Source organism: Alexandromys fortis, unplaced genomic scaffold (genome assembly GCF_014885135.2).
Source record: "Alexandromys fortis isolate MF-2015 unplaced genomic scaffold, M_Fortis_MF-2015_v1.1 scaffold_174, whole genome shotgun sequence".
In the NCBI taxonomy this organism is placed as follows: domain Eukaryota; kingdom Metazoa; phylum Chordata; class Mammalia; order Rodentia; family Cricetidae; genus Alexandromys; species Alexandromys fortis.
Window position 1 is genome coordinate 2,002,543 of NW_026068063.1, and position 24,023 is coordinate 2,026,565.

Genomic DNA, 24,023 nt, shown 5'->3' on the forward strand with positions numbered 1-24,023 from the left:
ATGGGCACTTCATGTATATAGTGTACATGTAGGCAGAACATCTGTCTTTAAAAAATTAAAAAGCAGAGGCTGGAGAGATGGCTCATTGGTTAAGAGCACTGGCTGCTCTTCAATAGGGCCTGGGTTCAATTCCAAGCACCTGCATGGAAAGTTTACCACTCTGTAACTCCAGTTTTAGGTGATCCGACACCCTTACACAGACATATTTGTAGGCAAAATACCAATGCACAAATGTGGTGGTTTGGAAGAAAATGACCCCAAAGGAAGTGGCACTATTAGGAGGTGTGACCTTGTTGGAGTAGTTGTGGTCTTGTTGGAGGAAGTGTTACTGTAGAGGTGGACCTTGAGATCTCAATATGCTCAAGCCATGCCCAGTGTCTCAGACCACTTCCTTTTGCCTAGGAGTCAAGATGTAAGGCTTGTCAGCTCCATCACCATGTCTGCCTACACACTGCCATATACCACCATGATGATAATAGACTAAACCTCTGACATTATAACCTACCCCATTAAATGTTTTCCTTTATAAGAGTTGTCATGGTCATTGTATCTCTTCACAGCAATAAAAACCCTAAATAGACACACTTAAAATAAAAGTAAATCATTTTTAAAAATTTAAAAGGCAAAGATAAACCTTATACCAACATCTCAGGAATGAAATACTTAAGAAGCCAGCCAGCCTAGAAGTCTATATCTGCTGTGGGATAATAATGCTCTTGTACACTGTAAAGATTTGTCATTTGTATTCGTTTATTAAAACACTGATTGGCCAGCAGCCAGCAGGAAGTATAGGCGGGGCAACCATATGAAGAGAATTCTGGGAAGAGGAAAGGCAGAGAGTCAGTCACCAGCCAGACACAGAGGAAGCAAGATGAGAATGCCTTACTGAGAAAGGTACCAAGCTACGTGACTAAACATGGACAAGAATTATGGATTAATTTAAGTTGTAAGAGCTTGTTAATAATAAGCCTGAGCTAATAGGCCAAACAGTTTATATTAATATAAGCCTCTGTGTCTTTTGGGGGGGACTCAACGACTTGATTCAGGACCCAGAGGGACAGAAACTTCCATCTACAATACCCTGTAAAATTCTTCAAAACTAGAAGCAACATGTAGACTCTCTTGGAGAATTAATATAAAAAAAAAACAGAAAACAAAACAAAACAACAACAAAAAACACCCCAAAAAAAAAAAAAAAACCCTGCGGCCAGTGGGATGTCTCACTGGGTAAAGGTACTTGCAGCGCAAGCCTGGCAATCTGAGTTCAATCCCCAAGACCCACGTGGGGAAGGAGAGAACTGACTTCCAAAAGTTGTCCCTGCCCCTTCCTGTGTGCCGTGGTACACACTCCCACACATATGCTGATGAGTAAATAAATGTCACACTGATGATTTTGGGTTATGCCCCCCCCCCCCCCCCCCCCCCCCCTGCCCCTTCCCCCCCCCCCCCCTTTGCATGTGTGAACGCTGCATTCCATGCTATGCCATCTACATTTTTGTAAGTACACTCTGATGGTCACACAGTGAAACTGCATAGCGACACATTTCCCAGAATGTGTCCTGTGCCTAAGCAACATATAGCTATAATTATACATTGGAGTAATGTTTTGGATATACTGGGTTAACACAATACCTTGTTCATATTAATTTCACTGATTCTAAAAACTTTCACATGAGTGCTATAATTTTTCAAATTGCATATGTGGCTTGCATTTGTGCCTTGATTTGTACCCTAATGCATGGTTGTGATCTAGAAGCAGTCAATAATATTCATTATTATAAAGTAAATAGTCAATAAATATTTGTTACATGAATTGTCCCGGCATTACCATTATAACTTAAAACTGCCCTCCCTTATAACATGATCCAAAAAAATTATAACCACAATTGCAAAGCACATAATTTTAAAACTATAAGATCATTGTTAACCCAAATGTCTCCCCTAGGGGGGGATTCAGTTTGACTCTTACGTCATGAGCCTGTATCCAGACCTTTTTCTGCAAACATTTTGACAGCTACATAGCAGGTTTGAAACCAGCGTGGGCTACACAGACTGTCTCACATAAACAGCAGCAACAACAAAATCAGGCCAAAAGCCCCCATGGATTGCCACTCCACACGGCAGCTTGTAACCTTTAACTGCAAGGCTTCCTTCCTGCTCAAATGCTGACTCCCAGGTGTAACTTGGGAGTGAAACTCCCAGAAGTTTCCTTGGCCTGGGATGGAGACAGGTGTCATTTGTTTTCAATTGTGGGAAAATATCCACCATACAAAAGGTTAGCTTTCGGAGCTTCGATGGGGCGGCTACCGAATGCCCTGCACAGTGCTGGGACTGTGAGGGTACCTGGGATCAACACAACCAACCACCTTCCAAGGAGGAACATGAATGAGAATCGTATGGTATAGGAGGGGTGGAACGAAAGTCGCCGAAAAGCCCAGGTTGCATTCTTACTTCACCTGTGTGTATGTTTACTGAACACACACTGTGCCCCAGGCATGGGGCCAGACACTGGGAGTCCAGGTGCAAAGGGGCTGTCCACAGACCTCAGACTCGGTGCCCATGAAATCCCACTTTCAGTTCTTGCCTCCTGCAGGATGTGTTTGTTTTGCAAAATATCAAGGCCACCTGTGTTAGTTCAATTTGCATAACGCCTGCAGGAAACAGGCAGAAGAGAGGTTACCTGTCCCCTTTTATGAACTGGAGTCACCCCGGCACTCTACAGTTAAAATTGTTTACCTAAAGTCACTGTGTTGGATGACCCTGGGCTGCCATCTTGCCTGCAGTCCTGGAACCGCACCCCGGTCTCCCAGAGCCACGCCCCTGCCATGTTTGCTCTGGCTCATAGAACCTTGCGGCCTCTGGCAGTCCATTCTCTGTAACTCGGGCTTGACCTTGCTTCATCTCAGCCAAGGACAGACGTCCTTGGACACGTGCAAGGCCCTAATCACTTTTAGACGCAGGGGCTGACTTCTCTAAGGCTTCGGGAAACACCAGCCAGGCATCAGCTTCTGCCGTGTGTTATCTAGATGCCGACACTGAGCAAATCTCTAGACCACGAGGACTGTTAAGCAAAGGAAGGGTAGGCTGGGTGGCTCATGGTGCTTGTCTCTCAAGCTGAGCTACCTCAGTTCCACCTCTAGATACACACAAAGGTGGAAAAAGAGAACTGACTCCATAGGATTTTTCTCTAACCTCCATACGTGTGCCCTGACATGTGTGTTCACGTGCACACACACACACACAGACATATCATGCATACACATACAGCCACTAATTAGTTCATTTTAAAGAAACCAAAAGATAGGAGCTATGGGGAAAAAGGAAATGGCTAGCAGGCAAAGAAGCTCTCAGACCACCTGTCCATAGTGTCCCCACCCCCTCTTGCAGTTCCCCTGCCCCCCCCTTCCTTTCAGGCTGGTGACAAAGGGAACTCCATATGAGGGCAGAGTGAGCTGTCATTGGGTGAGGGAAGAGTGGCTCAAAAACGGCACCGACGACATCTCGCTCTGCCCCTCATACGGAGTTCCCTGAAACCCCGGGCAAGCACTGATGGAGGAAGGTCATTGGTTAATTATAATAAACCAACTGCTTGGCCTCATAGCTTAGAACATAGATGGGAGGAGTAAACAGAATAGAATTCTGGGCGGAAGAGGAAGTGAGGTCAGACTCTGCTCTGCTCCTGGACAGACCCGACAGCTCTGCTCTCTGGAGCAGAGACACCATGCTCAGCTCTCCCAGGCAACTCCAACCCAGAATGGACATAGGCTAGAATCTTCCCTGTAAGCGCACCTTGGGGTGCTTACACACATCATTAGAAATGGGCTAGTCCAGGTGTGAGAATTAGCCTGTAAGGGCTAGAGTTCATGGGCCAAGCAGTTCTTAAATGAATACAGTTTGTGTGTTGTTATTTCGGGCATAAGCTAGCCAAGCGGCCAGGGTGTTGGGGACGCAGTCCCGCCGCTTTTATTTCAACAAAGCACACTGTTGCAGGGGCCAGGAAGACGGGCTCACAGTCACCTGCCACCAGGCCTCTTTGGTCAGCAGCAGCCATGTCGGCGGCAGCTCCTTATGCCAAGGATATCTATGGCTCACATGACAGGTTTCCTTCCCGGAACAGAGGAGAGGCATGGTCTACCAGAAGTGACTTTTCAAATTATCTGCACAAAGCAGTGGGAATTTTCCCATCTGCATGCCTCCAGGCCTCATTGAGTCGTAAAAAGAAAATGATTTTCCTGAATGCTTTGGCAAACCCAATTGCTCACTCTAGCTGGTCGCTCTGCCATTTCTTGCCAGAGAGTGCTCAGGAAAGCCCCATCCTCTGGCAAAGAGAGAAACCCCTCTAGAGGAGAGTAAGGTGGTTTGACTGGGAAGGAGGAACACACACTAGGAAGGCTTCCCGGAGGAGGTGGCTCTGGAGATGGTCCTGAAAGGAGGCAGTAGGCACCGACTTGCAGGGGTTGTGGACAGAAAATGGAAGGAGATGTATAAAACAGAAAATGGGGGGGAGGGAGATGCTGTTTTGGGTCAAGGTCAGAAAAGCACATGTGCATGCACGTGTGTGTGCGCACACACATACGCGCGCGCGCACGCACACACACACACACACACACACACACACACACACACACACACACTCAAAGCCTAAAAATAGGAGCCTAAGTGCTCTGAACAGTGAGTCTCAGTCTTGAGAGACAGTGAGGCCTTGCACAGTGACCTTGAGGCCACTGGTCACACCAAGAACCGGAGATGGCCAATACACAAGGAAGGGCACGTCGGTCCCTGCTCAGCTTCTGAGCCAGCCTTTCCTGGAGGCCACTGGGTCCTGGGAGACTTGAGTTCTGCGCCAACTTCCTGAGCTGCCCTTGATCAGCCGGGAACAGGGGGATGGCCGGGAGCACATCTGCAGCTGCAGGAAGAAGATGAGCTGCCCCAGGTGGCCGCCCTGTCAGCCGAGGCACGGTCATCAGTTCCCGCCCTTCCCAAGGATGCTGCAAAGGGTCCTGACCCCCACAGAGGCATTCTGTCTGCAGGGTCTGGCTGGCCCATCCTGGAACCCCACCACCCATGGGATTGGGTGGGAGGACGGAAGGGTGTCTTCCTCCTCCCCTTGCAGAGGGGAGTCCTTACTAGTGCTCCTGGGAGGTACCACTCAAGAAGGACCACGTAGCACAACTAAGGACTCGGTGGGTTATAAAAGATAAATAAAAAATTTTTAAAAAGGACATAAAGCTGGGAAAGAGGTATGGGGAAGGGTCTGGGAGGAGGAGAGTGGGGGATGGACATGAGCAAAATATATTGAATACATCTATGAAATATTCAAAGAATAAATAATTTTTTTAAAAAATGCAAAACAAACACCTCCTAACATACTGTGGTCATACCAGCCAGTAGAGAATTTATTTATTTATTTATTTTGATTTTTCGAGACAGGGTTTCTCTGTAGCTTTTGGTTCCTGTCCTGGAACTAGGCCAGTAGAGAATTTTGCTTTCCCACACACACACACACACACACACACACACACCATCATTAACACCCTCCCACCACCTGCCATCACGACCTTCTCCCTCCAGTGTGGCTCAGCCCGGCTCTCCTGCCCTCAGCGGACCTCTGCCAGAGCTGTCTGTGAGCTCTCTCCCTGACATGGGGTGATCGGGTCCCACCAGCAAGCTCTGAGGCTTTCTGCCCTGTGCGCCCCACCCCACAGCAGTGGCTTCAGCGAACCCTCTCAGATGTGGGCGGGATGGGATTCAGCCTCCTCCTGCTCTGGCTGCTGGTCCCCGGGCAGGTCTTTCTCCGCATGAACTTCCGGACTTTCTCTTGCACACACAGGCACAGAGTGAGCTGATGAACTCGGGCTTGTACCTGGTGCTGCTGCTTCACCTGTACGAACAGAGGTTCGCAGAACTCATGACGCTCAACTACAGTCGGGCTTCCAGAGAGAGGGTAAGTCCAGCACAGCCCAGAACGCCATCTCCTGAAGTTCTCACGGTCACTTGACCAGGTCCAGGACTGTCACTGTTAGGCCTAAGATTTAGTAGCTGCTAAGTGTATGTTCAGTGACCTCTGGCTGAAGGCAGGTATAATCACATCATTGCTTACTGTCAAGTACAAACAGTAACTAAGAGGTCGTTGGTGGCCCTGTAAGTGAAGGAGTCTCTAGGGAGACCTGCCCTACAAAATGGAGGTGTTCGAGAATGCTGCTGTTAAGGGTGTGCTCCGTGAGGGTGTGTGCTCTGCTCAAGCAAGGAGAATCTGTGCAAAAGCAGGGCATTCCACACCTGAGACCTAGTGAGCGGTCATACTCCAAGATGTCATCTCTGCCTGCTGTTCTATACCCCAGTACGATATGCCTCTGTGTGTGTGTGTGTGTGTCTGTGTGTGTGTCTGTGTGTGTCTGAAGGATGCCATGGGTACAATATACCTCTGTATGTGTGTGTGCGTGCCTAAGGCTGCCAGGAAGTAGCGGTGTTGATAATGACCCCATTTGGCAAATGACCATGTATGTACTGAAATGGCTGTTCTTTAATAAGAGGGTGGGGCCGGCAATAATAGCACGGGATGAAGGGAGAAGCCTTGCCCTGCCACTTAGCAAGGTCAGCACGGACTGGACCTCTGACGTCTCAGCAGCTTGAGCCCTAGGGAACCTCCCACTTCATCAAATGGCTTCCTATGCCGCATGAAACAAGCACTCCGTGAGGAAGGGAAGGTGCCCAGTCATGCCAGGGGCTGAGGGCAATGCTAGCATTGGGACTTCCAGGACACCCCTGGAGGCCTCGCTCTTGACCTCTGCTCCTGTCGGGGCCTGACAGGAGGGTGAGCCGGTGTGGCAGCAGACAAGCCACTGGTGGTGCTAGCAGCGACTTCAGTCATTGGCCCTCCGAGCCCTGAACCCCTCTTTCTCTTTGCTCCCTTCTTCCTCCTTCTCTTACCCTGCCGTCTCTGCTTTTGTCTTCCTCAAGTGGACTCCCGAAATCTCCCTACACCATCACTGCGGAAGGCTGGAGCGCAGCCCTTCTCCACACTCTCTACACTCTCTACACTACCCCTCCCACTAAAAACTCACGCCTCTAATCCCCACACCTGGGAGGCAGAGGCAGGTGGAACCCTGAGTTCAAGGCCAGCCTGGTCTATGTGGTGAAGCCCCATTTCAACAACAAAACAGCAAAACCCACGCTGGATTTGGAGGCTTGGGATGCAGCTCAGCTGGCCAAGTGCTTATCTAGCTTCCGTGAAGCGTTGCATTTGATCCCAGCACCAAGCAAGGCAGGATTGGTGGCACCTGACAGCATTTGGGAGGCAGAGACAGGAGGGTCAGAAGTTCAAGGTCATCCTCCAGGTACCTAGCAAATTCAAGGCAGGCCCAGGATGTGAGGCCCTGTCTCAATGCTGAATTCAAACCTCATGGTCACAGGAATTGTAGACCTATTTATTTGTTTGTTTGTTTATTTTTGTTCAGTTAAATTCTTCCCTCATACCCTGCATGCTCAATGAAGACAACAGGCTGGCTTTCTGCCAACCTGTCTCCTGTCGTCACCCTCTCTGCTTAACTTCCTCATGGTCTGAATGGTGACATAAATCCTTCATAGAGATACTTAAAATGGGGAGAAAAAGAAAAAAAAAGGAAAAGTACTGGAAGCAGGAACTGGTCCTTTGTTAATGTTTCTGTAACTTCATATTCATGCTTCCGCATCTCTTAATGGACTTTTTAGTTCACATTGAACTTCAAAGCCTCAGGGTTGGTGTGGATTACAGATGGCCCTGGCGAGCCAGCAAACACGAGCCACATCAGCCAGTCAGCGGGGCTACAAAGCACACACGAGAATACAGACAGCACAATCCCACGGATGAAAACTGAGGTCCTACAGCATTGCCACCCAGGAAACTCCTGGCCAGTCTGTTCCGGAAAAGGAGTGAGCTCTGCCAGAGGTGTGTTGGGAGCCAGAGCAGAAGGGGTAGAAGGGGGCAAGCAACCCTCTGCTTTCACCCTCAGCTCACATATAACTTGGAAAGCCCTGGAGCACGCCTCGCCCACTCCCAGCACAAAGCAGTAAGGGTTATAAATAGCCAGCGAAGAAGAGGCTTCGACAGGGGCTGCAGAGAGGGCTCAGCAGTTAAGAGTTCTTGCCGCTCCTGCAGAGGGCCTGAACTCCGTTCCCAACACCAATACCAGGGGCTCACAACAGGGTCAAGAAGATCCGCGCCCTCGCGCCCTCTTCTGGCCATCATGGTTACTGCACTCACGTACACATGCCCACCACCCAGACACACATACATACACGATTCAAAGGCTCTTTTTTTTTTTCTAATCTTTAAAAAAAAAATCTGTATGAAAGCTGGAGGCAGTATAAAGTGTCAAATCCACCTCTTACCACTTTTGTCTCAGGATTCCCAGAACCTGAGGGTAGCGTGTGCCAAAACAGAAGCTCTGACCTAGAAGAGAAACCTCAGTCCTTTGCTAGCAGCATGGGAGGAGCCATTCCCATCAGGCTTCTTGTTTGTGTCTCACGAGAGACCTTGTGACAGGCGCTGTCAGTGGCGGTGGCTGTCAATCATCCCTCACTCCAGCATGCACTCGCAGTACCAGGGGCTGGGGTGGTTACTTTATCATTGCGATACAGCACGTTTTAAAAAAAAGGAAAAAAAAAGTCAACACCTGAAGGAAGGATTTGCTTTGGCTCACAGTTTGAGGGGACATACATCGTCACAGCAGGAAAAGTGCATTAGCGCTACCAGCTTGGCTGTGGTGGCAGAATCATGAGGAGGGCCGCTCACATCTCAGCAGACCAGGGGGCATGCAGATGAATGCTGGCACTCAACTAGATCTCTCTCTCTCTCTCTCTCTCTCTCTCTCTCTCTCTCTCTCTCTCTCTCTCTCTCTCTCTAACAGACCAGAACTTTCTGGTATTCTCAGCTGGCCTGGAACTCAATATGTAGACCAACCAGGCTGGCTTTTGGCCTCACAGATATGTCTGCCTCTCCCACCTCAAGTGCTGGGAGTAAAGGTGTGTGCCACCATGCCTGGCTTCTCCTTTTATTCTTTTTTATTTAGTCCTGGACAGCAGCCCATGGGATGGCTCCACTCAGGCTCTCTGGAAAAGCCCTCACAGACACACCCATGTGCGCCTCATTAACTCCCCTGTGTGCTCCTCCTCCTCCTCCTCCTTCTTGGTTTTTCGAGACAGGGTTTCTCTGTAGCTTTGGAGCCTGTCCTGGAACTCGCTTTGTAGACCAGGCTGGCCTCGAACTCACAGAGATCCGCCCCTCTCTGCTGGGATTAAAGACGTGCGCCACCACCACCTGGCTCCCTGTGTGCTTCTTAATGCGATCAAGCTGACAACGGCAGTTACCTTTCAAGAGGGAACACAGTCAAAGAAAGTGACTGTACGACTTGATGTGCTACCGTGATGTCCCCTTTCTTTGAGGAGCTTACAGTTGAGAAACAAGATTCACATATTTACAAAACCAAAATAATAACAACAGTAACTGGGAAACAGCATGTGAATAGAAGAATCCACAGGCCCAGTGAGCACAGAGAGGCTGTGAAATAAATACCACACCTTCCCTAGTTGGGACTTGGTGGGTTTTCAAAGGTCCCAGCAACAGACAGTCTCCTCATTGAGTTTCTGTGCTGTTTGAAGATAAAACAAGGCCTCTGGACCTGCCTCTCATTGAGACATAGGGTGATTCGTGTTTGACTGGAGAACGTGCACTGGGCACTATGGATTCCAGGGACATTGGGTGCCAAACAAAATGGTGGTGTGTGCGTGGGGGGAGTGGGGGTGGGGATGGACTGTGGTCATTTTTTATTAACTTGAGCGTGGAACCACCATTCTGCAGTGCCTGGAAAATGTCTGGTGCACAAGAAATGCTCAGACGGGCTCAGTGCCAAGGAATCCCTGAATCAAATCTCTTTCTTTCAACGGAGCAAATCTTGAGTGTCGTTTTAGAGAAAGGGACAGTACAAATCTGTAGAGAGAATTCAAAGCACACTCGTTTATCCTGCACACCTACTGTGTGCTGGGCTTTAAATCATACCCTGGGAATGCAGAGGTGATGAGGACAAATGCTGCCATATTGGTCTGGGCATCTGCAGAGAGAACGCATGAGGCTGGAGATAAGGCTCAGCCAATGGAGTCTTACTCTTGCAGAGGACTAAGTGTGGTTACCAGCTTAACCTGTAACTCCAGCTCCAGGGGATCTGACACCCTCTTCTGGTTTCCAGGGGAACCTGAATTCATGTGCACAGATACATGCACACACACACACACACACACACAATTTAAAAATAAAGCAAATCTTTAACTTAATTGAGAGCACACATGTGTGACCAAGGGGATCCCAAACCCATTTGTACTGTGATAGAAAACGGAGCTGGAGGGAGCGCAGGATGGGGAGATGAGATGAGGGGCTCTCATTCCCTCCTCCAGGGCAGAGCTCGGCCAGGCTCTCCAGTGCTGCTGCTGGGGAAGCCCAGCTTTTGATCGGGCAGGGGGTTTGCCCTTTGCCCTCAATCCTTGCTATTGGACAATGTCGCTGCCATGATGGCTTTTGTTAGCTGATCAGCAAAGGAGGTGATGCTTACACTGAATCTTGGAGAGTGGCAGATGGACTAGGGTGGGTGGCTGGGGAAGTGTACTCCACACAGAAGAAGATAGCGCGGCAATGTGTAAAACGCCACACATTCAGGCTGCCGAGAAGGTTCATGGCAGGGGCTGGCAGGAAGTGAGCCCGAGGTGTAGGCAGGGTGCTGGCTAGAAGGCTGGGGTGTGGCTCTGGAGGCTACTGGACAGCTTCCAGTCTGGGATTGACAAACAAGGACATTCTGGTATTTGAGTGATAAGTGCAGTAGACACCTGGAGGGGAGGTTGGAAGAGCCAGCTGGCGGCTGTTGCCTTGGTGTGAAGAGATAAGGGTCCAGTGTGGAGCATGGATGATAAATACCCTGCCCCCGGCGTGCGTGCGTGTGTGTGTGTGTGTGTGTGCATGTGTGTGTGTGTGCCTGTGCACACGCGTATGGGTGTGTAGAGGACCAGTTGAAGGAGGCACTGATTAGTCCATGAAGGTGCCCGACAGCCAGCTGCCCCTTCCTTTCCTCGTGTCAGGTGCCTGTGGTGGGAGCATCTCCAGGGACCACTGGCTTTTGCTGCCTAGTTCACCCTCTAGTCTGATGGGCACTTCATACCCACATGGGATGCTCCATCATCTAGGGTCAGCTCCCCCAGAACCCCCTTCATGACGTGCTTCCTGGTCTGATTCTTGTCTCTGGTTAATGGTGTCTTCAGGAGAGAATGCCCTTCTTCGTCCTCTGCCCCAGGTGTGCTGTTAATAGTCAAAATGCCAGGCTAGTGGCAGAAGTCAGGGAGCACAGTGACCGGCGTAGGAGGCAGGTAGGGCGCCGTGGGTCCATTCCTGCCTTAATGGGCCATCCCAATTTAGATTATATCTCTTGCCTCAAGGGGTCAAATCTGCCCAAAACATGGGAAGACCAGGTTTGACCCTTTGACCTCTGCTCACCAGGACAGGGATCCTTAGCGTCGTGTGAGGGCTGATAGACATGAGCACCTGGCACAGAATCTTGAGGCAGGGTGAGGTCCCCCAGTGGCCCAGAGCATGTGGCCCTGGAGGTTAGCACAGTCCTGATGTATAATTCACAGATAGCCAGGACCTGCTACTGTAGACGAAATTCTATCTCTCCCCTGGCCCTCCCTTGGGCACAGACAAGAGCCTGTGGACAACCTCTGCCCAGGCCAGGGAGTTGCCCAGTAACAGTGTCCAGTACCCCTTGTTTTGTCCCCAGTCTGTCACAAAGTCCCTGTTCTTCCCAGGGGGAAATAGCACCAGACCCAATACAACAGGGCCCACAGCCTTGCAGCCTGGCACAATGGGCTCCCATGGAGCACACAGCGTTTCTTATTGTGGCATAAAATGCCATAAAGTCAGAACAAAGAGAGCCCAGGGCCTGGATGGGTCAGCAGCTTCCTGCCAGGCAGAGAATACAAGCGATTGTTTAAAAGCCAGTGGTGAGGCCAGTGGCCAATTAGCACAGCCTGGAAACTGTGCCGGGACCATCAGAAAGGGATTCTGCTCTTCAGATCAATTGCTAAAAGGAAGCACGTCTGTTCACACTGCCAAATATAGAAGTTCCGAAACAGCAAAGGTGACCCGGGTTATCGCTGCGCTGTCCTTGGGACAAGCTGAGCTCCCCCAGGACAGAATACCAGCCCTGGTCCTGAGCACCTTAGTGAGAGAGAGGCAGGGAGCCCTAGGACAGTCTGAGGCCAGGGAGTTGTACATCTGTTCACAATTGCATTGTAAAAACAATTCATGTCTCATTGTCTTCTCTCTCTTAGTTGTCAAGAAATTACCCACAACCCAGACCGGAAGAAAATGAAAGTAGGTTTGGGGGTCCATCCTGTCCTGCCCCCTTTAAGGGTGTCTGCTAAGCCATTTCTGTTCCTGTGTTGAGCCCAGTGCTGTGGAAGGAAGTCATGACCACCACCCAGAGGCAAAAATAACCCCACAAAGCTTGGGAAACACTAGCCTTCACTAACAATCAATCAGGAAGGCTGGATGTGGAACAGATAAGAATTTAATTCATCCTGAAGCCAAGGAAAAGGGTCAGCTAGGAGGAAGGAGTGTTTTCCTCCACAGGATCCTGCGCCACTCAGCATTTGATGAGGTTTTCTGGGTTTGTTTTTGTTTTTGTTTCCTGCCAGGATCCTGTCTGGGATTTTCCTTCCCAGATCCTAAAAGCAGGCTGGTTAGCCATTACTAGGCAAGCGTTTTGATTGGATTTCTGATGTCATTGAGTACCATCAAGCAGGTCTGTTGGATTTCGAGGTTGGACAAAGCCAACAGGTCTCCCGTCTCCTTTCAGACAGGTTCCTTATTCCACAGAAAGTCTCCCTAGAGAAGACAAGTCTAATTAAAGTAGGGGGCGCTGAGGCAAGCCTTAAGACTATCCACAGAGAAAGTGTCGCAGAGATGTGACAACTGCATTTCTCTGGGTTCTCGGAGGAGATATTTTACCACAGCCTACCCTGCCCCAAAGCTTAGGAGAGTGACTCCCACGCTAACATCAACAATCTCGAGAACTTACCCTAAACACAGATTCCTGGGCCCTCCCACAGACTCCACTCCAGTGATGGGGTGGGGCTCTGGAATGTGCCTTTCACGCACAGCCCACGGACAGGATTGATGCAGCCCATTGCGGGGATGCTTTGTGGGCCCCTTCCCCGCCCTCCCCCCGCCACAAATAAATACCTGACCGGAAGAGACATTGTACCAGTCTAGAGCTCCCAGGGTGGGGCCCCGACTGCAACCCTAGAGAAGCCAGCTTGCTATTCAGGGCACGCAGTCCTAGGGAGCCAGGCTCACAGTGCTCAGAGATGGGAAAGGCCCTTTCTTCTCTATACAAAAGGAGCTGCTGGAGCCCCAATACCCGCGCGATTGCGGGGTCCAAATCAGCTTGCCCGAGGGCCTAGAAGCCCCAGGACTGAAGCCCCAGGATCGCTCAAGCAGTCGTCCCCAGACCCCAGCTTGCTGCCTGGGTGCAGCAGGGAAGGCGGCGGTGCGGTGTCTAAAAGACCTTTGTGTCGCCGCCTGCACGCACCGCCTCCCGAGGACCGCACCTCGGCCAGGCATCCGCACACGGGTTACCGGCGTGGCCTCGGCAAGGCTCTTGTGCTCCTACAGGGATGTGACAGGCTGTGGGGCTTGATCCCCAGCTGGGAGACCTGCAGAGGGTCCTGTCGCCCGGGGCCCCGCCCCGCCTTGGAGGCGCCGGCAGCGCTACCCGGTTCGGAACCTGTGAGGCCGGGCGCGTCCGAGAAGGTTCGGCTGGGCAGGGGCGCCCCCTAGTGCCTCTTGCCGACCGCTGTATCCTGCAGCCGCGGAGGGCTCCCCCAGACCCTGGCTTCTAAGCCTGCTTCACAGGAGGCTGCTCTCCCAAGGGGATGTTTAGAAAGGAATATTGACCGGTGTGGTGACCCATGCAGTTTGCCGCGAGTTCTAGGCCAGCCTGAATTGTATAGTGAGGTTCAGGGCGTTTGTCTCAACCACTAACAACAAAAATAAGTCTCCACCGAGAGGGAAGGGGATTTTGCTTCCCTCTCCGTTGCTCCCGTGCAGATGGTCCCTCTGATTGTCTGCCACTCACTCGCTATCTCAGTTGGGAGCTGGCCCATCTCCAGAATCGACCATTGGCAGACAGGCAGGCCCTAGGGCGGCCGGTTCTTTCCTGGAAATACAGGCCAGGTTCCTTCTACCTGCCCCTAGTCCTGTACACTCCTCCAAATACTGGAGGAGGGTAGCTAGTCCAGGCTGTGCAGAGCCCAGGACAAAGAGACCAACATGCTGTCCTCAATGACTGACCACTGGCAGCCCTTACCCTGTCTCTGTGCCAAAGCTACTATCAAGACAAATGTCAGGCATGAGAAGCAGAGCCAGAGGAGGCCAGCCCTCCCCCTTGGCCACACGCTTCTTCTTTGGCCCCCACAGGCGGGCGTGACTCACCTGGTTGGCAGCATTTGGTTACCATGGCCTGCCAGCACTGAGTCATGGCTGTGACCTGCCACCCCAGTTCAGTCCAGATAAACACAGAAGGAAAGGACAAAACATCAGGCACAGAGGGTGCCAGCTGCCTTGTGGCCCTGTGGTGCCCACGCCAGCCTTCTTCCTGGGTACCTTTCACTGAACCAAAGACCGGCCCCCTCCCCAGTAACACTGAGGTGCGGGCATCTCAGGCAGATTCTTAGATGTGTGAGCCAACCTGTTCTAGGGCTCCTGACCCAGCTTCTCCGACAGCTGCTTCCCAGCTGGCACAAATGACCATGACTATAGCCAAGACTAAGGCCAGGAAGAGACGGCGTCACCTGCTGATATGCATTGAGCAGAACACAGACAAGCCAACTGGTACAGCGTGGGGAAGGGAAGCTGGGGCGGCCTTGAGACCGGAGGCAGTGATAAGAGGGTCCGGGTATGCGTGGCAAAGTGCCATTCCTCCTGTCCCTTGCTCGCACTGCTTCAACTGTCATAAGGTGTTTCCACATAGTCTTGGAATGCTTCCTCAAACCAAGACACAAAAAGAAGCATCTAGAAGAAGGGTTTCCCCCAGAATAAGGGAGCCCCTCTCCTGGTCTATTTGCTGTACTTGGACCTTTTGGTCACCCCCTCCCAATGCCACCCTGCCCTGTCCCTTGCCATCACAACCCCACACCCCCAATCACGTTAGGCAGTAGAGTTAACTTGGAAACCCCGTCCCGAGAAAAGGCAAAGGCTCTGCCAGCTCTTCAGCCTACAAGCGTTATCACCAAATAGATTCATAAAGCAGCCTGCCGTTCAGCTGCCCCTGACCCAGCTGGAGCCCCGGTGCAGCCGTCCTAGAGATTCCCCAGCTCCGGATTAAAGTGTCTCTTCCCCCATACTGTTCCATACTCCATTTCCGTGTGTGTGGCTGGCCCCTGGGGCCAGGGTAGGAGAAGGAAGGGCGGTGGTGCCACGGCCCGTGTGGCAGATTCTGAAGTCTGCTGTGGCCCTGGAGCCTGAGAGATGGTCTTGCTTTCTAGGTTCCGAGACGGGAGATGGTAATGAAAGCAGTGTTTACCCGGGCCGGGTCATCTAGGAGGGAGCTGGTCGTGGAGCTCAGCAGAGACCCCTCCACCCAGAAGCCCTTCCTGTGCCCCCCTGTGCCTCCCTTCTTCCCTACTCTTTACTGAAACTGAAGCCAGTGTGCTCATAGTTCCCGTTCTCACCTGCGCCACTCCGTTCAGGGGCAGCCACAGGGACTAACCTCGTCCCAGCTAAGACAAGCAAAACTGCCAAGTCCCGAGTGGGCTTCCCTGTTGCTGCCCCTCAGCCCAGCAGCCCAAGTGGACCCAGCAACTCTAGCAGCCCAACCGCCTGGGCTCCTTCTGCTGAGGGTCCCTATTCAGGCCTCAGCCCACCCTGCGTGGAGTGGAGCCTTGCATTCAGTAAACTGACTTTATTCTCCCATTCTGTGCTGTGTTTATTTCCCTCCAAGGCTGACAGTCTTGAGCCACACCCCACCGCCCACCCCACCTCGTTTCTGCTTGCTGCCCACCACCAGAAGCTGACACATCTCAGGCTCCCATGGGCTGGGGCAAGCTGGATCCCATTTAGGATCAGTTGTGGGTGTGGACTCCGTGATCTTTCTCCTCGTTGCATCTAAGGAATCAAAGACCCATGAGACTTGGGGTGATTTAAAAAGAAAATCGGAGATGGGGAGCGGGGAAATTGTGTGTGGTGCTGGAAGGCGTGAAGGAAAAGGACGACATCGCCAGCTAAGCCTGGAGGTACATTCCTGCAGTCTCAGCACTGGGGCGGGAGGGTTATAAATTGGTCACCAGCTTGGGCTATTTATATATAGCAAGACCTAGGCTCAAAAATCTAGAGAGAAAACCAGACAAAAACAGGCTTTAAAAAAAATGGTGGAAAGGAGAGCGCACCATTCAAAGATGCGCGCTAAGTGAAAGAAACCACATCCTGAAGACGGCTCAGTCTGTGATTTCTAGGAAAGGCAAAACTACAGAGGCAGGAAGCCGATCTGTGAACTCTGGGAGATGAAAAGGAAGCTTGAGGTGAGGAAGGTGTCAGAGAGTGGTCACATGATGACAGTCACAGAAGTGGACAAATTTGCTCAAGTTCGTTGAACTGCGTGTTTGCCGAGTGGGAGTATGACAACCCCATTAGGACAGGTGTGCATCCCTAAATGTCCTCAAAATAGGAAACAGGACAGGAAAAGGAGGAGGAAAAGGAGAAAGTTAGGATGAATAGACACAAGGATTGGGGATAGAACCACTGGGTTCATCGTCTGCACCACATGAGTGACATGTGATTATGCTTGTCTGTGAGCCCAGCAGTCAGGAGGCAGGGGCAGGAGGACCAGAAGGTCAAAGTCATCCTTATTACTTAGTTTGAAGTCATCCTGGGCTACATAAGACCCTGTCAAAAAAAAAAAAAAACAGGAGAGAACAGTCTGGAAACAAGAATAAAGTGTAAATACACACACATCTGTGGGATAGCACCATAATGGACCCATCATTTATTGTCTTTTTTTTTTTTTAAATAGAGTTTCTCTGTAGCTTTGGAGCCTGTCTTGGAACTAGCTCTGTAGACCAGGCTTGCCGCAAACTCAGAGATCCACCTGCCTCTGCTTCCCAAGTGCTGGGACTAAAGCTGTGCACTACCCTGCCTGGCCCATCATTTATTTTTAATTTTTTAGATTTATTTTAATTTTATGAGTGTTTTGCCTGCATGAATGTATTGTGTACCACATGTGTGCTGGTGCCTGCCGAGGCAGAACAAGACAACCAATGTTGTAGGAGCTGCGGGCGGCGTTCCTGCCGCCCCAGCTCCTGGTCGCCTGGCTAGCTTATGCCCCGAAATAACAACACACAAATTGTATTCTTTTAAACACTGCCTGGCCCATTAGTTTCAGCCTCTTAACCCATTTCTAATAATCTATGTAGCACCACGAGGTGCGCTTACCAGGAAAGATTCAGCATGTCTGACCTGGTGGCTGGCTGCATCGCGTCTGCCCTAGAGAGAGCTGCATGGCATCTGAGCTCACTTCCTCTTCCTCCCAGCATTCTGTTCTGTTTACTCCGCCTACCTAAATTTTAACCTATCAGGGCCAAGGCAGTTTCTTTATTTAACCAATGACCTTCCTCCATCAAACCAATCCCTTGGGACTGGAGTTATAGACAGTTGTGAGCCTCCATGTGGATGCTGAGAATCCAGTCCCAGTCCTCTGCAAAAGCAACAAACACTCTTAACTGCTGAGCCAGCTCTCCATATCTAAGTAAGTAATATTTGGAAAAAATTGTTTGAATGATAGGTGTGGTCATTTGGATAGATATGACCCCCGTAGATTCAAAAACTTAGATCAAACAAATGTCTTCTTAGCTGGTTCCCAGCCTGGCTATCGCCTGGGGGCTCCAGACACTGCAGCCTAGAGGTGAATAATGGGAGCAATGAAGTTTTAGGAAAACTAGTCCTGGCTACCTAAATCCTGACCCATTCCTCTGATGCGTTCCGTTTAAGCAAAGTGATAGAACCCCTGGAGCCAAGCAACGAAGACTCCACATCAGAGGCAAAGATGAGCATCTTTGCTCATTAGTAGAGCCTAGACAAGCCCACTGAAGTTGACAGTAGCTCCATGACCTAAACAAAGTGCAAGGCTCCGAGTGCTTAGGTTTGTGCACGGAGCTCCGAGCTGCCACAGAGAAATGGGCCTTTTAAGGTTGAGTGAGGATTTGTCTAAGAACTGGTACTGAGAACCATGGAGGAGGGGACAGGCATGCTTAAAAACAAACTAGATACGTGTTAGAGAGACAGTTCAGTGGTTGAGTGCTAGCTGCTTGCCTGGAGGACCTAATTCCCAGCACCAACCATCTGTGACGCCAGTTCCAGGCTATCTGATGTTCTCTTCCAGAGTCTGCTGGCCTCTGTAGGTACCAGCCATGCATGTGGTACACAAACATATGTGCAGGCAAAGCACCCATATACTTTTTTTTTTTTAGGTCCTGGAAGAGAGAAGAGAGAAGAGAAGGAATTTTTGGTAGCTTGTGGAGTCCAGGAGAGGGGAACTAAAAAAAAAAAAAAAATGAGAAGGCCCTTGAGCAGGGAGAACACATGTACTAGCAATTATTTAACACATCTGAGGGAAAGGAGACTGTATGGAACACTACATGAAAGACTTTATATAATACATCTTACACAAGGGACTTGGGCATCCTTGGGTATAGATAGCAGCAGCAAGGCCTGGAACAGCAAGGAAAGCTCGTGCTTATTATTCTGTTCTCCTTACCATGGAGGACATCATGCGTGTTCCCCGGACTCCAGGGAGGGAACCACAGCGCAAATCTGTAGACAAGAACCAGGAAGCACAGTAACAGAGGCCAGGTGTCCCCACGCTGCACGGTTAGACACCCCACAGTAACAGAGGCCAGGTGTCCCCACGCTGCATGGTTAGACACCCCACAGATCTCAGAGGTGTCTGGAAGTGAGAAAGACAACATGGATGGGACTGGAAAAGAATCACTGACTGGGATCCCCAGAGAAGGCTAAATCTGAAGTCTTCTACCAGCTGATAAAAGAGACCAGTATTTGACCCTCTGATATATGGCCTTGAGCCCTGACGCCACACTGACCATAAACAGCCTGCCAGTGACTCCCTCCTTTCTCTATGCTTGCTTTCCACACCAGGAAGGTGAGGATCTGTCCCCTCCCCCTGGGTGGAATTCATTCTGAAGGGAGATGGCCTTTCCCAGGGGCCCCTTGGCAGTACTCTCCTGAGGAAACTCGGACCTACGGGAATGCTGAGCACTTTTATCTCAGGCCCGACCCCCGGCCCCTCTTCAGCTCCTTCCTTCCCTGACCATCTTCCTCGCTAGTCTCCCCCACGGTGCTGGTTCTTTACCTTGTGTCTGCCAGAGTCTCCTGCCCCACTGCTCCAGGCAGCTTGGCCAGGTTTGGGCAGTTCTGTTCCAGGATAGCCATGTGGTGAGGCTGGCTGGCTCCTCGCCCCTGCGGCCTCAGAGAGCTGCCCACTGGGCCAGTCCAGCTCTGCCAGGGTACCTGGGAGGACGCCATCTCTGACGGCTGGGGGAATGCTGTTCTCTGGAGAGCCGCCCTGTCTGCCTGTTCATTCATGGATCCATTGAGCTGTTACTGAATGTACAGGTGGCCAAAGCCGGACCAGCCCGGGCCTTCGAGTGAAGGATGGGCTCTGTGTTTGGTAGACAATGCCCTTTGCCCAGGCCTGGGACAGGTCTCAGGACATCTGCCACTCAGGAGGCCCAGCAAAGAGCCTGGCACATAGAGGAGACACTTGGTGTTTATTGAACCGAGTCCTGCCAGCAGATAGAAGACTGTCCAGAACAAGAACCTGCATTCCAGAGGGCAAGGAGGCAGGCCCAGAGCTTTCTTCCTGATCCTTCAGAGAACTACAGGAACACTCTAACCCACCACTGGGCAGACAGGGCCATCAGGATGGAGGCTTAGAACATGGTGTCTTGGAAGACACTGTCGGACAAACTTGCTTATGAGTGTGGGCTCTGGCAAAACCCCAGTCACCAGAGAAAGAAGAGAAAAATTAAAAACAGAGATAGGTAGATTTCTGGGGCTGGTAGAGCCAGTTGGCTTGCTCACCCAGTCAACTGCTGGCACACACACACACAAACACACGTGCACGCATGCATGCACGCTCACTGGCTCGCACACAGATGCACTCATGCATACATGTAGGCAGACATGCACACGCACACTCAAGAAAATAAATGTCAAACACCACCCTTGGCTGACCCTGGACATTTGGGGCCTCATTCCTTTAGCTACTCAAAGAACCCAACAGATCCCACAAACTGGTTTTCACAACCCTGCTTTCTTCTCTCTCAGGACAGGGGTCAGCAGTATCCAAGGGGAACCTCTGCCCCCAGAGTGGCCCCCAGCAGCCTGTCAAGCAATCCTTGAGCCATGGCCAGTGGCAGGCAGAGTGCTTGACTCACAAAGGGGCTATTCTGGCCTCAATTTGGAGAGCAAATTACTTGAGGGTAAAGTGGGTTAATCATTAAGGACCCGAGTTTGGACTAGGGTTCCCTTTCCTAAGTGGCTCGTCTACCCGCCTCCCATGGGTCTTGCTGTTAGAGCTGCAGAAAAGGGTCAGCTAGAGGAGGGTCCACTCAGGGAAGTCCCCTCTCAAGCAGCAGTCTTCGTTCACCCTGGAGTCCTAGATGGAAGCCTCTGGAACATCCTGACACCGCTGCCTAGCTGGAGGCACATCTGATCCCCCCCCCCCAGCAGCTGACGCCCCCTCAGGCAAATCCAGCACTTGTGTTTCCCTTGTGTCTTTTTTTAGTTTTTTCTTTTTTTTCTTGAAACACTGGAAACCAACAGGGCAGAGGGCTTCAGGGTGCATGGGGGTGGGGAGGACGGGGAATGAGGGAGAACGCTCAGTGTGTGTCTTTATGCGTCCTTCTCTGTCCTTTAGGCTCTGAACCACAAGACCACATTGCCTATCCAAAAAAAAAAAAAAAAAAAAAAAAAAACCCACAGAACTAAGTAAGATATAAAAAGTCACAAACATGGCAAGCTGAGAACACACAACGCCTCTAACCGTGGCCATCATTCTGGCCCAAACCAAGCACCCTCCCCTGAGGTCCGAATTCTTCCGGGAATTTCCGTTGCACAGCCTTCCTGCCTTCACTCCCCATTTCCCATCCATTGTATAAGTCCCTTACCCCAGTCACAATGGTGGGGTCAAAAGGTCAGGTGAGGGAGGAATGAATGGGATAAGTGGGGAGGTTCCCACCATGGGGACTGACATGGAGCCTGAAGGAGAAGGGGGTGCAATGTCAACACCTGGGCCCTAATGTCTCAGGGGACCAGCAGGGTGACAGGAGAGTGGCTGGGTGGGTAAAGACCCACAGTGTGGACATTGTGAAGAATGCCATGTGTGTCTTCCCTTTGTTGAAGTGCTGCCAACTCAAACACCTGCTGAATCCAAGTGCCGATGCATAAGAGACCTCTCTAGCAGGCAGGAGGCAGGTATAACAGATAGCCTTGAGAGGAGGATGCTGAGGAAATGCCGCTCAGAGTTAAACTAGGACCCTCCTTCCTCCAAGCCCAGCCCAGAAAATACCAGCAGCAGGGAGCTGACAGGATGGCTCAGCAGGTAAAGACACTTGCTGCCTGTACTGGCAAACTGCATTTGATCCCTGGGACCCACACAGTGGAAGGAGAGAACAGGCTCCTTCTGCAAACTGTCCTCTGACCTCCACATACAGGCTGCACCAATGTAACACCACACACACACACACACACACACACACACAAATATACAATAACAGTGGCAGTTAGCGTTTATGGAGCGCTTACTGCATGCACTCAAAGGCACTCGGTGAGGACACTCTTCCTTCATCCTTAAGCATCCTTCCAAGAGTCCAGCCCAAGGAGATGGGTCCTCTGCACCTACTCACGCTTACAGGAAACGGCCAGGCTCCTTAGCTCTCCCAGAATAGAGAGAAGGAGCAGGGCCAGAGGAAGTGTCCCCGAGGGTTTGAAGGTAAAATGGCAGGCCACAGAACCACACCATAGAGGCTACAAAGCTGTCGTTTATCTCTAAGGGACATGGGAATGAGGGTGACAACAGACTAAGAGCGCTGGTATCTCAAACCCCTGGAAGGTGTTTTATTTATTTGCTTTTCTTTTTATTTTCTTCTTTTTAAAAAAAAAAAAAAAAACAATAATAGCACATTTAGAAAATCAAGAACTACAATAGAGGGTCTGTGTCTTTGAGTTTTTGTTCACATTGCCCCGCACTGGGACACGGGGACTGGTGGTGATCTCCATCCTGGCTGGGTCCCTCCTCTTGAAAAGGTGCTGAGTGGCTCCCGGAGCTGGGCGCTATCCCCTAGGTCACAGCAGATGGTAGCACCTGATGCTGTCCTAGGCTACTGTTCCTCCAGGGTCCCTGACAACCCTCTTTGCTCTCTCCAAAGCAGAGCCTGAAGTTGGAGATATTAGGGAACTTATTTTGGTCCCCACAGGGGACTCTTTCAGGGACAGAGCCCTCCCCCGACCAGCAGGAGATGGACACCCCCTTGAATGGATAAGGTGTCCCTCCCTGGTCCCATCTCCACTCCAGCAAACACCACATTGGTGTCCTGGTTTTTAGACCTGAGCCACCTAGGTCCTTCCTGCCATACCCTAGGTCCATTCCAGCAGGCACAGGACTGACAGATGCTTGGCCCCTTCAGCTGACCCCCACTGAAAGAGAGAGAGGATCCCCCCCACACACAAAAAAAGATCCCAAAGCCTTGGCTCAGAAGGAGGCACTGGTGAGAACAGGCATGAGGGCAAGGTAAGGAGACAGAAATGATGTTATCAAGCAGGAAGAGAGAAGCGACAGAGAGCTGCCCTAAGGGACAGGCAGGCTTTCCAGGTCTGCAAACAGGAAAGAGTCCTAGGCTGTGGGTCAACAGGCTTAGGTTCAGAGATCTGGGGAGAAAGAGGCAGAAATAAGTTATTGTTTCCCTTCTCGTGATGCCTCCAGTTACCACAGGGGTCCAGGCCCAGGTGACAAGGTCCCAGGACCAGGAGAAAGGGAAAATGCCCCGCTGCGCTCAGCCAGGTCTTGGCCTAGCGTCTGTGGGAGGCTGGGTACTCACACCCCATTGCATGCTCGGCCCCTGGATCCACAGACCAACGGGACTGGTGGGTGATGGGGACCTGTTAACCCAAATCCCTGCCTCCCCAGCTCCAGCCCCACCCTGACCATGCCCTTGGCTCTATTCTTGTTGCTCATTCATTTCCATATCAGACACCAGGATGTTCTTCTCGGTGGGCTCTGCTGGGCCAGAGCTGCTGCGGCTGTAGCGGGCCCCTTCAAAGGACCCACGTTCTGTGCCCTGTCGACGCCGGTACAGGAAGAAGGCTGCCGTCCCCAAGACCAGGAGGAGCAGCACAGCTATCAGCACCACTACCAGGGTCACGGGGCTTTCCGGAAGTGCTGCTGAGACAAGAAGGGGAATGCACATCAGGCCACAGCCAGGCCCTGGACAGAGGAGCCAGGCAAAGAGCCAGGCTCTGGGCTTGCCACCTCCGCTCACCTGATGGCAAGAAGCTGTTCTCTCCCGCTGCGGAAGAGGGAAGCGCCGGTTAATCACAATCAGTCCTCACGGGAATCACGGTCATAATTTGAGCAAAGACCTGCGAAGTGCTTTCTGAACATCACTCTGCAAGCACACTGAACCATCTATGACTCTGTGACCCGGATACCATGACTCCCATTTCAGATATGAGGAAGTTCAAAGACTTGCCTCGGATGGAACAGGTGTGTATGTGGGAGGGGGAGGTGGTCTATGTATGTGTTCTTATAGGTGAGTGCACTGAGCATGTGCATGCGTGTGGAGGTCAGAGGTCAATGTTATTGTGTGTCTTCCTTGATGGCTCTCCATATTATTATTATTATTATTATTATTATTATTATTATTATTATTAG

At 51.1% G+C, this 24,023-nt stretch overlaps 2 protein-coding genes across 3 annotated transcripts in view; one reads left to right on the forward strand and one right to left on the reverse strand.

Moving 5' to 3' along the window:
• The window catches only part of Marchf10 (membrane associated ring-CH-type finger 10), a 91,461-nt gene extending 75,276 nt beyond the window's left edge, over nucleotides 1-16,185 (forward strand). Inside the window, exons 9-11 of the mRNA XM_050120452.1 lie at nucleotides 5,831-5,944; nucleotides 12,352-12,394; nucleotides 15,568-16,185. Coding sequence (XP_049976409.1) covers nucleotides 5,831-5,944; nucleotides 12,352-12,394; nucleotides 15,568-15,623 — 213 coding nt within the window. The 3' untranslated portion in view covers nucleotides 15,624-16,185. The remainder of the gene's footprint in view (nucleotides 1-5,830; nucleotides 5,945-12,351; nucleotides 12,395-15,567) is intronic.
• Nucleotides 16,186-22,254: 6,069 nt separating this feature from the next.
• Nucleotides 22,255-24,023, reverse strand: part of Mrc2 (mannose receptor C-type 2) — a 55,946-nt gene continuing 54,177 nt past the window's right edge. Inside the window, exons 29-30 of one of the 2 annotated variants that reach the window (XM_050120432.1) lie at nucleotides 23,632-23,658; nucleotides 22,255-23,531 (exon numbers count right to left, since the gene is read on the reverse strand). In XM_050120432.1, coding sequence (XP_049976389.1) covers nucleotides 23,311-23,531; nucleotides 23,632-23,658 — 248 coding nt within the window. In that variant the 3' untranslated portion in view covers nucleotides 22,255-23,310. Of the gene's footprint in view, nucleotides 23,535-23,631; nucleotides 23,659-24,023 lie in introns of both variants that reach the window. The other variant, XM_050120431.1, reaches the window with a different exon arrangement.